Genomic DNA, 14,998 nt, shown 5'->3' on the forward strand with positions numbered 1-14,998 from the left:
GTGGCCCAACACAAACTCCGCATGATAGGAGCCCACCCGCACGGCCCGCGCTCCCCGCTTTCATCCTCAAGCGAAGCCGAATTCGTCCTCCTCCTCTTTCCTCCCCCAATCTGCCGCCGCCGTCTCAGTTTTGTCCCGCCGGTGAGGTGAAAGATGCTGTCGAGGATCTCCCGCCTCGGCGTCCAAGCAGCGAGCCGGGCCAGGCTAGGTGATCCCTCGTGCCCTCCCCACCGTCGCCCCGCGACTATGCGATTTCATTTACTGCTGTGTTATTCGGCTGTCTCGGTTACAATTCGAGGGCTTCCAGCGTATGTGCGTGGCTCTGAGTTGCTGACCAAGTATTGCGTGGGTTATTATCCTGGTGAGGTGATAACCTGGGGTGTGCCCTGTCAAATTTGCGTTCAGCTGAGCATGCTAGGGCCCGGATGAACGTTTTGAGTGTGTGTTTGTGGGGATATGCTGATGGTTAGTTGATCAACTTCTGGGAGCGAAATGTGAGGTGCTTTGATGAAGTAGAAGCAGCATCAAGGGGATGCCCGTCGGTTGTGGTACATTGATTTCCTGCTGTTTGGTTATGCAGAGGTAACCCTACCTCTGGTAGTTGACAAGGAGGCACTACTTGGTGGGTGTTTGTATCTTTTTTTTTTCTAGGAAAGTTGCTGCCTGTTCAGAGAATCGATGCGGTGTCTCACTGCTCACGTTAATTATGCGATAGTACTTGCAAGTATGCAAGTTGGATTGGCTTGCTCAGTTTTCCATATTTTGATAGTGAAAAAGAAAATGTCTGTCAACCTTTTTTAGGTGATTCCTAGTATTCAAGCTGTCCCTGTTTAATGTTTATAGATCCACATTTTGACAGAAATGCATATAGATATTCTTGGATCTCAACCTAATGTCTGATAATAGTATAATACCAATGCCCATACAGCAGTAAAGTCTGTGGTTTGTTTGACTAGACACTCTGATATCAAAGTTCATTTGGATTATTCATTTGGAAGTGCTTCATAAGTTAAATACCCTTTGTTTGCTCCTTGATATTTTCTACTAGTGTTTTAAGTATAAATTTCAAGAGCACCCGTTCCTTAGATTGGTGTGTTTATCAGTTCGGTTTGACAGTCTTTTCTTTCTCTATGTTCACTAAGTTATTTTGAGCGTTTTATCAGGTCAAAATCCAGCAACTTCAAGGAACCAGAAAGAAGCCATTGGATCTTGTATCAACTATGTGGTCAGCCTCCCTCCTCCCCTCATGCTGAGTTGGGAACTTGTCTACATTTATTGCAAACTTGTACATTATAGATAGTTCCCCTTGTTACCTTAATTTTCGATTGCTGTGCCTTTAAGCATTCCTAACTGTACGCCTGACAACCTCCAGAACTTGTTGATCATTGAAAAATGTTGAGAGTTGAATTCCACAATTTACCCTATAGTTGAGGGTTTCTGACACATGTTACCCCATTTAGTGAGAATCCTACTGAAATACCATTCTAGGAAACTTTGAACAAGTTTTTTTACCCGTATTTTAGTATTTTACATGTGCTGTTAGTTAAGACCAGCGTGTTAGGCTAATGTGGTGCGGCAAAATATGTAAAGCTCGGAGGCCATCATCGACTATCACCTCCAACCTTCTCTTGTCAATGTGTTCTGTTCCTTGTTATCGTGTTGATATTTTTATATCTCAATCATCACCTCACACCACACCCAATATGCGCGTCATAAAATAGGGTCCAAAGTTTCAAAAAGGGCTAATCTATTAGAATTTTGACTAGATGGGTTAATTAGTGTCACAAATGTTGAAATGTATTACTAGGGGTAAAAAGTGGAATTCACTCAAAATTTCAATAAACATAGTTTACATACTTAATGTATCTGGATGTGTGTGTGTGTGCGCGCGCTTAACGTTTGTTTATGGATTTTTGAAATAAAGGTATGATGTGGAGCAGCTGGAAGAACTTAGTTAAAATATGGGGTAACACATGAAATTCTTTTCAGGGTAATCATACCTTATGTTCCGCCACAGATGCTACCGCCAGTGACAGGAGTGAACAGCAGGAAGCTAAGTAAGTTTTTTTTTTCTGTTGATGCTTGTCCAGTCAGCTGTTACTGACTTACTGTTGGGCGTAGCATAAATAAAATACTAAAATGTTCTCATGTATGGTCAATACTTTCAGTTTTGCAATATAAACTATTGCGTCACATTAATATTAATATGCAATGGTTATCTTTGCATGTTTACGGGTTATATCCATTATGTTTATATCCTATATGAGGACTGAGCTCTGAACCAACCTAACAACACCATAAAAAAAAACTAGGGCGTGCATGCAATTTGTAAAGTAAATCCAATGAGATCAGTCTTGTGGGTTTAACATCTGAGTATCTGACAAGCCATCAATCTCCTGGGTATCGTTGACCCACCATGCATATTTGCATGTCAATGTTAGCTACTTAGCTTATCTTATCAGTTTTCTACCATCAAATGCTGAATACACCATCAGACAAACAACATTGATCTTGTCCTGCTGCAGAGCTGAAATTAACAAATATAACAATTGTTAATCTAGAGTACACAAATTCAGAATAACCAAAGCTCATGGAATCGACCCTATGTTGCCTGGATAGATTTCTCAGTTGTTTATGAGACCTTCTAATGGCTCATTGGCTCTATGCAATCAACACAACAAACCATACTTATCAGTTGTGGTGACTAATTGATACATGCAGTTTGACAATGATACACATAGACTGTTAGATCACTAGGAGGGAGTGGTACTATGAATTTAGGAGTACGTCAATATAAGGGCGTGAACATTGATGGGCATAGTTCAAACAGATTATCAATGTGAGCTATGTTTGGTAAGTTACTAAATCTGGAAAGGGTCAGAGAGAGATTAGTACAGAAGTAATAATGAAAGTAATCCCATTCATGTGAAACTAGCTAATTCTTATATTGCTACAAAAGTAATAATGAAAACATATCCAATCATATCATCATGTGGCACATCAATCTTCATGGATATTTCCAAACTTGTCAGCTTTTCGAGGGGAAGTGGGATGGCAGACGGGCCATCAAACACCAACCCCAAAATTTATAGGAGTAGATGGATCTTTCCCCTGCTTCTTACAAGCAAAGCATACAACCAAGTTTAGGGAGGAAACCAGAAGGTATGTAATGCAAAGGCCGACAAGGCGACAACAGCTCAGATACACAGGCTGACTACAAGATGAAGCAAAAGCTAAACCAATTGGTAGATGTGGCCAGTTGAATACTAGAGAGGCCTTCCTGTTCCAAAATTGATTGTAAAACTTTCTGCAACTACCTGCATGGTGTAATGTTTGTCCACCTAGAAGCCATCAGCCTGATTAGTAACTCTACTGTCACCACTGGACCTGACTCTGTTGCTGGGCCTATCTGCTTGTTGCTGATGGTTGCTTTCACCGCTAGCCCCTTGCGATGTCATCCTTTAGAAAAAATGAAGGAATCATTTCTCCAAGCTGCAGAGTGACTATTCCATAGCCTGTAGAATGTGGATATCAGGGGTGCCCAGTGGAAGGATTAGAAGAGGGAAGATGATAGCCATGGAATGTTGGAGGATGTGGTGCTGCATATCTGCAACATAAGACCACCCATGAAGGGAATGCTACGCTGAGGCATGGTTGAGGGAGAGCTAATCGTTGTAATTTCTTGCCTGATTGGTAAGAAAAGGTCCAGGCATCATATAGCCAGCTTACATACAGCACCACCCTTGATGGGACTAGTGTGCTACATAACATAGGCAGTGCTGAAAATCATGGGAGAGGTAATTGGGATAGATTATTGCTTGTTGGTAAGACTAGTCATAGTGGGGAGTAACATCGACTAGTGTCATGCATATGACACTAGCCTATGTTACTACCTTCATAGTGCATAGTAACTTAGATGTAGTATCATGGGTGAGTGTATTAATTAGCTTGTAGACTCATTCTACTCCCTCCGTCTCAGTTTACTAGTCTTCCCCGTATCCCTAGGTCGTCAATTTGACCTATATAATTTAAAATAATACAAAAATTATATCATTAGAAAATAGAACATCTAAACTTTCTAATGATATAATTTTTGTAACATATAACTAATGCTAATTTGATCAAATTTGCGACCTAGGGGTACGCTCACGCCTAGAGAGGGAGTACATTGAAAAGTGTGATGTTATGGTAACATAGCTAGTTACCACAACCATCTCTTTCTTCATTCAATGTCATGCCATGTCATCAATTTGCCTAGTTGGCAATGCATGTAGCTCTATGTTACTACCTTAGTTACTCCCACTATGATTAGTCTAAGAAAAAGGCTAGGCATTATAAGCCCCATTTACAAACCTAAGTACGGAACGTAGCAACCTTGGGAATTTTTCAGAGATTTAAAGATAACTGGGAATCCCGAACTGAAAGATAACTGGGAATTCCGAACTCAAAGATAGCTGGGATCCTTATCCCCTTCATTAGGAATTGTTATAATATATTAATTGATTGGTAAGAATAGGGCTAGACATTATATAGCTGGCTTACAAACCTAAGGTTGGAAATTAACAACCTTGAGCATAGAATTGAAAATCCAGACGTAAAGATATCTGGGATCATAATCCCCTCAATTAGGAATGGCTGCACCTTCTAAGGCCGGTGACCCTTTCTGCTGGTATGCCCTCCTGTTGTGACCAAGTATGCTTTGTGCGTATACTTGAAACCATACTTGGTCCTTCTTATTGTTCAAGTTTAAAGCAGGCCCCATGCAGCTCCGTTGCACGGATACGGCGCAAAACTCACGTATCAGGGGTTGGATACGATGGGATACGGGGATACGGCCAGATACCTGTGGATACGTATCCCGTATGTATCGGACGATTTTTTGTTTTTATTTCTTAAGAAAATAATTCGGATACGTTGGGGATACACTCGGGATACGATCTGGATACGAAAATACCCAAATCCCTCACCGGACGCTTCCCATTCCCTCGACGTATATAAGGCGACCAGCCCTTTCTCTCATCTTTTCACCTCCTGATCTCCGATCTGGGTGCAGTGCGCCGCCACGCTGAGACCTGAGAGATCGCCGGCGAACGGATCAGCCCCTCCGTCGTCGAACTGCAGGTCAGTTTCCCCTCATCCCGTCTCAATTTCCTGCCTTCCTGGTTCTTTTTTAGGTTAGCCATGGCAGTATAGAGTTATAGACTAGATAGATCAGAACCAGAAGTATAGGTAATAAAATACAGGAGTTGCTTTCGCTTGCAGGATTCAGAGCATAGTTCTGATCTTCTGATCTTTCTTGTGATACTGTATTTTTTAGGTTAGCCATGGAAGTATATAATTATAGACTAGACTATAGATCGAACAGAAGTATAGGTAATAAAACACCTGTATTGAATCTTGCTTAGGTTAGCGATGGCTGACTCAAATGCGGGCAGCAGTGCTGGTGCAGATTTTCTTCAACAAGCTGTGTTGTCACTTGATGAACCAGAGCTAGAGGCAATGCTAAATGATCTTCAAGCCGAATGAAGCTGCCTACATGATCCTGAAGCTTCAGAGAATAAAGCTGCAGAATAATTCGTACTCTTTTATTAGCTAGTTATGCAACTTTATTGGATGCACTATTGAACCGTTGGGAATTTTTATTTTTTATTATATATACAACGTATCCCCGTATCTGTGTTTTTGGAAAATCGTCGTATCGCCGTATCGCGGTATCCGTATCCGTATCCGTATCGCCGTATCCGTGCAACATAGCCATGCAGCTGTCCATTTCGTATGTATAAGAAATATATCCACAATCTAGGACATGAGATTTATTAAACAATGAAGTGGTGATTTCCGGACACGTGAGGGAACTTGTAATTTATTTTACCAATTTTGACTCTTTTTCAATGCATAGGATCTTTTGAGGTCTATCTGTTTCAGTTTACATCTTACATAAGTTTATCGTCCTGTCATTTCTGGTTTGGAGCGTACAATAACATGTTTCATTTACCAATTATAGGAACTTATTCTTGAAGTCAGGATTCCATACCCTTTTCTCCTGGGTCGTTTTTCTGCTCAATATTGTCTTGCATGCATTTAACTCTGAAATTTATACCCACTCAGTTCCCAAATACACGGCATCTAAATTCATTTAGAAAGTCAATTATTTCTAGAGTTTGACCAAGTATATATACAAAAATATGAAGATCTACAATACCAAAATCAATATCAATGGATCCACCTTAAGATATCTTTTCATAAAGTATTTATTGAATATTGTAGCTATTGATATTCCCTTCTATATATTTGGTCAAACTTAGAAAACATTGACTTTTTGACTAAGTTTATGTGCCATGTATTTGGGGACGGGGGAGCATCACTTTATCTAGGGGTAGGCAAATATGGTTTGACTGGTTTCGCCGGTTTGGGCTAGTTAATTTTTTTAACTAGATTGGAAGTTAGTTTTGAGTCTGAAAGAAATTGAACTAGTACCTCACCAACTGGTTTACACGGTTTGTACGGTTTCAGTTTTTGCCACCCCTAACTTTCTCCTACCCTTGGCACTGCTGTACCAATGACTGGAATCTACTTTGCAGGATATCTGTGACATTTGTTGATAAGGATGGAGATGAAAAGCTTATTAATGTTCCTATTGGCATGTCAATGCTAGAAGCTGCTCATGAGAATGACATAGAACTTGAAGGTCCTCTCCAATGCTACTTTGTACTCATTTGCTTTGTCTATAGGCAGTATTTCCACGCTTGACTTAGGCTCAGTTCTTTTTAGCTTCAGCTTGTGCATAAGCTGCTACAGCTCAAGCTGCCCAAATAAACGGCCGCGAAAATAAGCTGCAGAGAAAACTACGTCCAGTTCTTTTCGGCTGTTGCTGTCTCAGCTTATTTTGGTAGTTGCACGATGACAAATCTAAAATACCCCTTGATGGAAAATGAATCTCGTAGCTAGTAACTGAATCCACCAACAAACTGAATGAACAAAGTCGTGATTGCGATCAGGTCGGCAGCGTCCTGTTAGCCATCAGATTGATGGACGTATGTGCGGCAACAACTAGCTAAACCATGCATCTGCGGTTAGCGTTCCGGCCATGCTGATTCCCGTCACGCGGAGGTCGGAGACGCGCACGCGCGACAGATCCCGGCCATTAGTGTCCCGGCCATGGAGGAGTACACGCGCTGCAACCTGCTGTGCGCAGCATCAGTCGACTGCCGCAGTAGAGGGAGAAGGAGGTGCTCCGCACGATCTGGCCTACGAGGTGCACGGATCGTCGCGGCCTATCCTTCTTCCATGGAACAGAACGTGGTGGATGCTGGGAAAGATTTGGCGGCGGAGGCGCCGGGCGGCGGCCGGAGTTGCCGGCGGCAGGGACGGCGGCGGCGGAAGTGTGGGAAGGAACCCTAGCGCCTGTGTGTGCGTGTGTGTGCGTGTCTCCAGGGTGTCGATGGGGAAAACGTTTTGGTCTAGGGCTGGCCTGCTCGGTGGCATTTGCACGTAATTAGGCAAAGGAATAGGGGCATACCTTCGTACTGTTTCGGTGGGAGCTCGGGAAGCTGTGGAAAGCTGGGGTCTGGTGGCTCCCTCAAATCATGAAGGAATCGTCGAAGCTGGCTGTCCACAGAAACGGCTTAAAAACGAGATCTTTTGGGCTTAGGCTTATTTTGACCATGAAGCTGCCCAGAAGCTCCAAAAGAACTGAGCCTTACTTGGCTTCATGTGATTCCTTGGACTTAATATCACCTGTTTTTATTAACTACTAAAGGAGCTTGTGTTGATATGTAAGTTCAAAATTAGGTATACATACAATATCATGCCACCTCAGCACTATCATTCTACGTCTACGGTTTCTTTGATTCTGCATTCCGTTACTACTTTCTTTAAATTTTGTTCCGTGATGACTTAAAAGTAAATATTTTGCTAATTTTGTTTGTGATACATTATCTGAATTGTTTCTTGTTCTGTTGATCACCAGGAGCATGTGAGGGATCTCTTGCATGTTCTACATGTCATGTGATTGTAACGGTACGAAATTGTAAATACACTTCTTCTAAGTTTTCAATGTATTGAGAGTCTTGAGACAGTTCGAATTGCAGTTTGATGAGAAAGTTCTATTCAGGATGTCGACTACTATAACAAATTGGAAGATCCTGAAGATGAAGAAAACGATATGCTGGACCTCGCGTTTGGGCTTACAGAAACGTATGATTATTTTCTTTGTGAATTCTACAAAATTTATTACTCTGATTAAACTAATCCGGTCTCATTATTTCAGATCTCGCCTTGGTTGCCAAGTAATTGCAAGTCCTGAACTTGATGGCATACGATTAGCACTGCCAGCAGCAACAAGAAATTTTGCTGTTGATGGGCATGTTCCGAAACCACACTGACTAAACACTGGGTATGTTGGGTACCTGCTAAGTTTTGCAGAATATGAGATATAGTTTTTTTTTTGTATTTTCATCTTGGTGTATCCTCAATATTTAAGTTCTGCATTATTATTTTTTCTGTAATTTTTGGCACAATGGCCACTATTGCCAGCTTGCTTTGCCAAACAACACTTGTAAAATTCATTGTAAGATGCACTGCCCATTGCAATGGTTGCAACATTTTACTCAGAAAATCGATCATTACTCATGGTCCATCATTCCATATTCACTTTTCTCTTATATTCACGGTGGTATCAGCTGTTGTATTTACCTAACTTTTTAACCTTTCCGTGGATAGGTTGATAGCAGTAAATGATCTTAGCACTGCTTGAGCTTTACCTGGCACAAGTTATATAGAAAATCCAAATGTTTGAAAGCATCAACTTTTGCTGAATATAAGTTCTGTGGATTCATGGGATGTCAAAAACCAGACTCGGAGTTGTTAGTGCGTGCGTGTCTTAGCTAGCGAGGTCCAATCCCTTTCTAGAAGAGTAGGTTGTCATCTGTTGCATCAGCGTTTTTCTCTATGTATTTACCAGTGGTACATACAGTCCTGAAGAAGTGGAGTTGTATCACAAACTTAAATTACTTTAGTGATATAGAAGGAAATGGCAAGAGTTGTTCCTCGCTAGTATAATTGAAACATCTAGCTATGATTTACCTATTAGAGCATAGGGTTGACACTTAGTTTTCATTCTAGAAAGCTAATGGTGATTTCTTTTTTGTTACCTTGTAGTTATTTTTTGTATATCATAGGGCATAGGGGCACGATAGCTATTGACTATACCTGGCAGGCTACCTCATACTACCTCGGTGCCGTAAAAGAAGGTGTATAAATTTTGTCAAAAGTCAAACAGTGCAAAGTCTAACCAAGTTTGTAGAAAAAGTTATCGACGATTATAATAATATATAAATATATTACTGTATCTAATAAGATTGTTTCGACATCGTAAAGGTTGACAATTTTTTCTAAGAGTACTCTAAATACTATAAAGTCTTGGAGAAAATTTAAATTAGGGCAGTTTCTCCTTTTTATTTTCTATCAGTTGGGGAAAGATGAGCACAAAATACTAGCACTTGCATATAAGAGGAGAGCAACATTTAACCACAATATAATTTAAAGCAATTTACTAGCATACTCTGAGCAACACTTAATCTGGAGCCTCATATTGTAGGCACCCTAAACAAGTTAGAGCGAGTAGATGCCGACAAGTGTCCACTCTAACAATACCAATATACTCAATATAATGAGATGCCATTAGCATCTAGGCATATAGGATCAACATCATCGTGTTGGGTGATAACGTACTATTTAGTAAATATTTGGTGTCCTGATTTATGCATTTTTTTTAATATGCCTCAATGTAGTTTCTGAGTATTCTATGTTTCTACGTACTCATGAGGATGACATACATGAAGATAATGGGAAAAACACCGCATCTTTGTCAACTTCAAGTTCACAATTCTCGATTGTCGGATCATGCTTTATGATTTGCATATTTTGTGCGTCTACGCTATTCAACACTGTAGTAACCACGAGGAAGCAGTTCATATGTAGCTTTTACTATTTCATGTATATGCTTGTAGGGATTCAAAATCATCAATATTAACATATTAAGTGATAGTTGAATCTAGGCTGCATTGAGCCATTGACCAGCTCTGAAATTGACTTCATTAAGGTGTGAAGTGAGTATGCTCTGAAACAAAGATGATAAAAATATGTGAATCCCAAAGCAGAAACTAACGCTTGATCTAGGGGTGAGATTTCCCACCAAGGGTAGCAACATATTTCTAATATCATTTTGCTTCAAATTTTGCCATTGAGAGTTAATTGGAAGCTCTAATCTACCGTTCTTACTAAACTGTTTTCTTGAGGGGTTATGGTAGTTGACTATTAAATTACTAGGAAGATTTGAACTCTCTGGATTTCTGTGGTTAGCATTGTGTAGTTCGTTACTGTTATCATTGCTTGGATTTATACTATGTCTAGATGTTGCTCTTTAATTTGGAACTGAGATTATGCCTTCCAAATTGTTAGAAAATACAAAGGGTACTGTGCTGAATTTATATTTTCTCCCAGACTTGGTAGTCTTTGTAGTATGTGGTAGAATTGTTGGTATGGTTGATAGCTTGGTTCTTACAAGTGCTTCAGAAAATCTCATGTGTCTACTAAAAAGTGAGCCAGACAAGTGTTCAAGTGAAATGTTTATTTTCAAGTAGACATGCAAAGAACACATTACTCTAGTAAACAAAATTCTTCAGTTCTTATTAAGGATAGTTGTTGAACCAAATGCACATCCAATTCATTGAAAATATAATGTAATTTTGACTACCCAAGACCCCAACACTCAGTCGTGGCAGCCACATCCGGAGGCCCTTGTTAGAGGGTTCGCTCCATGTCATTGTTTGATGACCAAAAACTTTTAGATTGGATATTCTTTTCCATGAGTGCACTATCTCTTTTCCAGGTGATGTCATCTAAAGTTCTACCCTATCTGCTGTAGTCTCATTCTTGATGCCAGTTTGTTTGTTTTGTATTTGCATCTCTTGTGGCTACTATGGCAGCCTCCTTTTGATCCTTCAGATTTGTATCACATGGTCAAAGTTTGAATTATTGACGTATGCAAAGATTTGGCCATTCTTTGTGATTCTTCGTCATAGTGGCATGGCCACTACTACCACAATGTTGGGATGGACATACTCGCTTTTATTTGATGGACGCGTAGTTTCAATCATGCCTTGTTTTGTACTTCAATTGCTTTTTTTTTATTTCACTGTTGGGTTGACCAGCTTTATTCTTGCATTGTTGTCTATCTCATCTAGAAGCGATTCACTTAATTTATCTGCTGTTATCATGTAGCTACACGTTTATTTACAAACAAGTAGGGTCAGCCTCTAGTGTAGTACTAAGTTGCAAAGGTTATTTTATGAGAACTTGTTAGTATGTGCAATCTATCTACAATGGAGAAGTTCTGAACTGTAAAATATTATTGTGGGTGTTACAGCTTAGGTGTGCACGGTAGGAACTAGTTTGTTTCTATTTGGTTTTGTTCTTTCATTTCAAACAGTTACATTTTCGGGGTTTTCTATTATTTCTTGTATTTGCCCTTTCTGATGTACTCCCCCTTGGAGTTGGTTTCATGACTCATGTTTCGCCGAGTGTTAAAAGTTGGGTAGGGACAGGAGAACCACCACTCCATACTTTTTGCAAAGACTGCAATGTCAGCTCACTATAATGTGATTTGAGGAATACCATCCTGGAGCGTTCTGTCATAAAAAGCTGGTGGAGAGTTACTATCAATTTGGTTCGCCAATTTATGGTGGCTGCAAGAGATGCTATCGCACCATCAGTTATGTGCCAAAAGGGTAACATGGTTTTTTTGGGTTTTTCTTTGAATGAGTAGAGTAGCCCCTTCTTTCAGTATTAAATTTTGTTTGTCATATCAGACGTGTTTGAGTTTTGCGCACTTTGCTCTTCATATATGCAACTTCAGTACCCCTACGGCCCTACCTTGGATTTAAACCATGTGGTACTACACTTGGAATGTGTTACTTTACTCTGAATGAGTTGACTTGCAAATATTCATCTAAACCTGCAAATCAATTGATTTCCGTCAGTGTGATGATCGTTTATTACCATTCCAGTGGTTTGTGTGCTCACGTCCTTATCTGGTTTGAATTTTCATAACCAAATGGTGTATCCTCTGTCTAAAATATATTCATGAATATGTTAAAACTGTAATGACTGTTCTATTGAGGTCCCCCCCTTAGGTTTTAACGTCCAACACACTGTTGACTAAGATATCATGGGTAGTTTGATTTTATTCCTGAAAGGTTGTATTACCTTTTCTTAATGACGGCTAAGGTGAGATTTCTCTCTCTCTTATGTTTCCGCTGTTGTAGATGGACATTGTTTTTCCCCTGGCATATGAGAAGAGTGAAAGTGACCGATGAATCTCACTAGCCAAAGGTATCAGGTGAAGCCAATTTGAAGCATTGTGCTGGTCGTAAGCCGTGGCTGGTAAACATTCAATTCGTCGCAGCATAGTTCACATCGTCCCGATGGCCATTTCTTTGTTGGGTTGATCAATCCAGCAGCTGTTCCATAGCTGATGTCTGGCTCAAGTTGCATTCGATTGTACCACCTGTGAAGCTAACTAAGCACCCTGTAGGCTGTACTGGGACTACAGTGGTATGTTTGTGTTCCCATCACCGTTGCGTGTCTGCCTCCTGTGGTGCATGTCGGTATGGAAGCACTCGGTGGATGATATCGCACAGCATCACATATCGTCGTAATCCGTGTCCCCTGAGCTTGTGGCTACTCTGATAATCCTTTTTGTGATGTAATTGTTAGCATACGTGTCTGGCTCTCGTCTTCGCTCATGTGAGTACACTTTGCTCTGATCTGGTGCCATTTCAGAGTTAGTAACTACTACTACCACCGTAAAATATTATAAGATGTTTTAGGTTTTTTCGAAAGTCATGTATCTAGACGTGTTTTAGTATATAGGTTCACTAATTTTATTCTAGTCCTCATTGAAATATATGAACCATCTTATAATAGTGAACAGAGGGAGTATATCACATTGACTAGCACAATAGTACTGAAAAATGCAATCAGACATGCCATGGAGAAACCAGAGAGTTTAATCTAGAATGTCTACAAGAGAGACAACAGAATGAATCAAACTGCGCATATTTTATATAACCTTGATGATTCAGTGGTTAACTGCTCTACAACCGCCCTGGAGCCCTGTCATTTTAAGATGATGTCATTGCGGATGGCTTTGACCGGTGTTGGCTTTTTAGATGTGTGGCAAGAAAAATGATAAGAGGGTTTTCTTCAAAAGGGAAAACAAAAGGAGCGAGCGAGAGACCCCCTTTGTGGGAAGCATGCTTCTTTTGGCTGTTGCGCTGCCAAGTGCCTGGAAGGTGTAGGAACTGGAAAAGGAAACATGTGCTTATTTTTCTCTTGGTGAGTTAAAGGTAGCAGAAAGAGAGACAAAGCACCAGATCCTGCCACTAACACCTGAACATATCGCAGATTAAACCAAAAGATGTTTAGCACAAACGGTGTGGAGTAAAAGAATTGTTTCCCCACACCAAAGCTTGTGCATCGGATATTTTTTGATTAGTACTGCCTTTTTTTTTTTGGCTTATGTGCATATGGGTTGAATAAACTCCCAACTTGCCGTAATGCCATCTATATATTCTAATATGATGTAGTACTGCTTATTTTTTGCGGAATTTGATGAAGTGCACAAGTACTCGAATGAACAATAGATGCATTGAACATTGTTTGTCTATTATTCCCAAGGCTTGATTGCCATGAAGCATGAATGGCATGAAAATTTCTCTGAAGCTTGTGCTCTCTGTTTTTCTGAGTGGTTATTTCTCTGTACTAGCATCTAGCATCGTTTGCTTTTAAATTGTTATCTGGTGTCTACTATCCTCTGGGTGGATCTCCGTGAAAGGAACTGATCTTTTCTGCAGTCTATGTACTACCTTCTCCTACATTACAAGTAGGGGGTGCAGGTAGAAGATGCTGACAGTAAGTGCTAATTAACCAAGCATGCATCATCCAAGGTTAACATCACAAAATCGTAGGTGCTGTCTATAGGTTACAGGTCATAACGGAAGTCAGGCTGTTGGTATTTCCCTTTCAACCCATTTTCCCTTGTAGATTATGAAATACACGCCACCCGATTATTATTATCGCGTGTACTGTACATCACTCTTTCACATGCTAGAACGTCATAGATGGTGGTTGCTTGCTAGTACAATTCCAGCTGGCCCGTAAGGCAACAGAAGTACAAAACCCAGGGTGAGCGTCTGCTTAATTTCTAACTAGCCTGATATATAGAGATGACCCAGTAGCAATCTCTTCAGACACTGGCCTTCAACTAGCTTTACAAATTTTAGTAATATATTATAATATATTAGATGCATTATGGAGTATGCCATGTACTCCTGTGTGTAGCCAACTGGCTGTACACGCTGACCAGCCATTAACCTATTTAGCTTGCGAATATACTTTGTGGTTCTTGAAAAGGCAATCAAATGGTAATACTTCCTCTGTTTCATATTGTAAGACGTTTGCTATTTTAGCCTACAAAAACAACTTGTAATTTGGAACGGAGGTAGTAACAATTATGTGGTTTAATCTTTCTGCTACAAGAACATATATTTAGAATACACCGTGGGAGGTGTGTCAATCATATAGGTGAGCCAAGAGGCATGTACAAAGCCGTAATAGTAACAACAGTTGGGACATTGGGATTTAATTTTGAAGCGGCATTTTTCTCTAAACATGATTTTGCAAATTATATTACCTGGGCATATAGATGGATGCACATTAATCAAGAAACTAGTCACCATTTTGCTTTACAATATCTACATCATGTTCTCTCTACAACACCTAGAAAACACACTGCTTCTCATTGTTTTTCTAGCTGAGAATCTGAGATAATTAGAGCAAGGACAAATATGGACAATCCCTTTCAAGCTGATTGCTCAATGCCTAAGATACGAATCCTTGACAAATGAAAACATAAACTAAAGAGTGGAAGCAGAGA

The 14,998-nt window shown here is 40.2% G+C and overlaps 1 protein-coding gene across 2 annotated transcripts; it reads left to right on the top strand.

Moving 5' to 3' along the window:
- Window positions 1-33: 33 nt before the first annotated feature.
- LOC127301446 (uncharacterized) lies at window positions 34-12,884 on the top strand. Of its 2 annotated transcripts, XM_051331692.2 has the most exons (8): window positions 34-208; window positions 1,164-1,225; window positions 1,990-2,057; window positions 6,582-6,688; window positions 7,970-8,019; window positions 8,114-8,196; window positions 8,270-8,395; window positions 12,327-12,884. In XM_051331692.2, the coding sequence occupies exons 1-7, from the start codon at window positions 154-156 to the stop codon at window positions 8,382-8,384; spliced, it is 540 nt and encodes a 179-aa protein (XP_051187652.1). In that variant the 5' UTR covers window positions 34-153; the 3' UTR covers window positions 8,385-8,395; window positions 12,327-12,884. The 2 variants fall into 2 exon arrangements, with proteins under 2 accessions (XP_051187652.1, XP_051187651.1); XM_051331691.2 differs by lacking the exon at window positions 12,327-12,884 and having other exon boundaries at window positions 35-208; window positions 8,270-8,652.
- The last annotated feature ends 2,114 nt before the right edge of the window (window positions 12,885-14,998 follow it).

This window comes from Lolium perenne, chromosome 5 (assembly GCF_019359855.2).
Source record: "Lolium perenne isolate Kyuss_39 chromosome 5, Kyuss_2.0, whole genome shotgun sequence".
NCBI lineage: Eukaryota > Viridiplantae > Streptophyta > Magnoliopsida > Poales > Poaceae > Lolium > Lolium perenne.

Coding starts and splice junctions, on each gene's coding strand:
- LOC127301446 (XM_051331692.2), top strand. CDS start 154: ATGCTGTCGAGGATCTCCCGCCTCGGCGTCCAAGCAGCGAGCCGGGCC. Junction 2,058..6,581: donor AGTGAACAGCAGGAAGCTAA/GTAAGTTTTTTT, acceptor TCTACTTTGCAG/GATATCTGTGACATTTGTTG. Junction 6,689..7,969: donor GAATGACATAGAACTTGAAG/GTCCTCTCCAAT, acceptor GTTGATCACCAG/GAGCATGTGAGGGATCTCTT.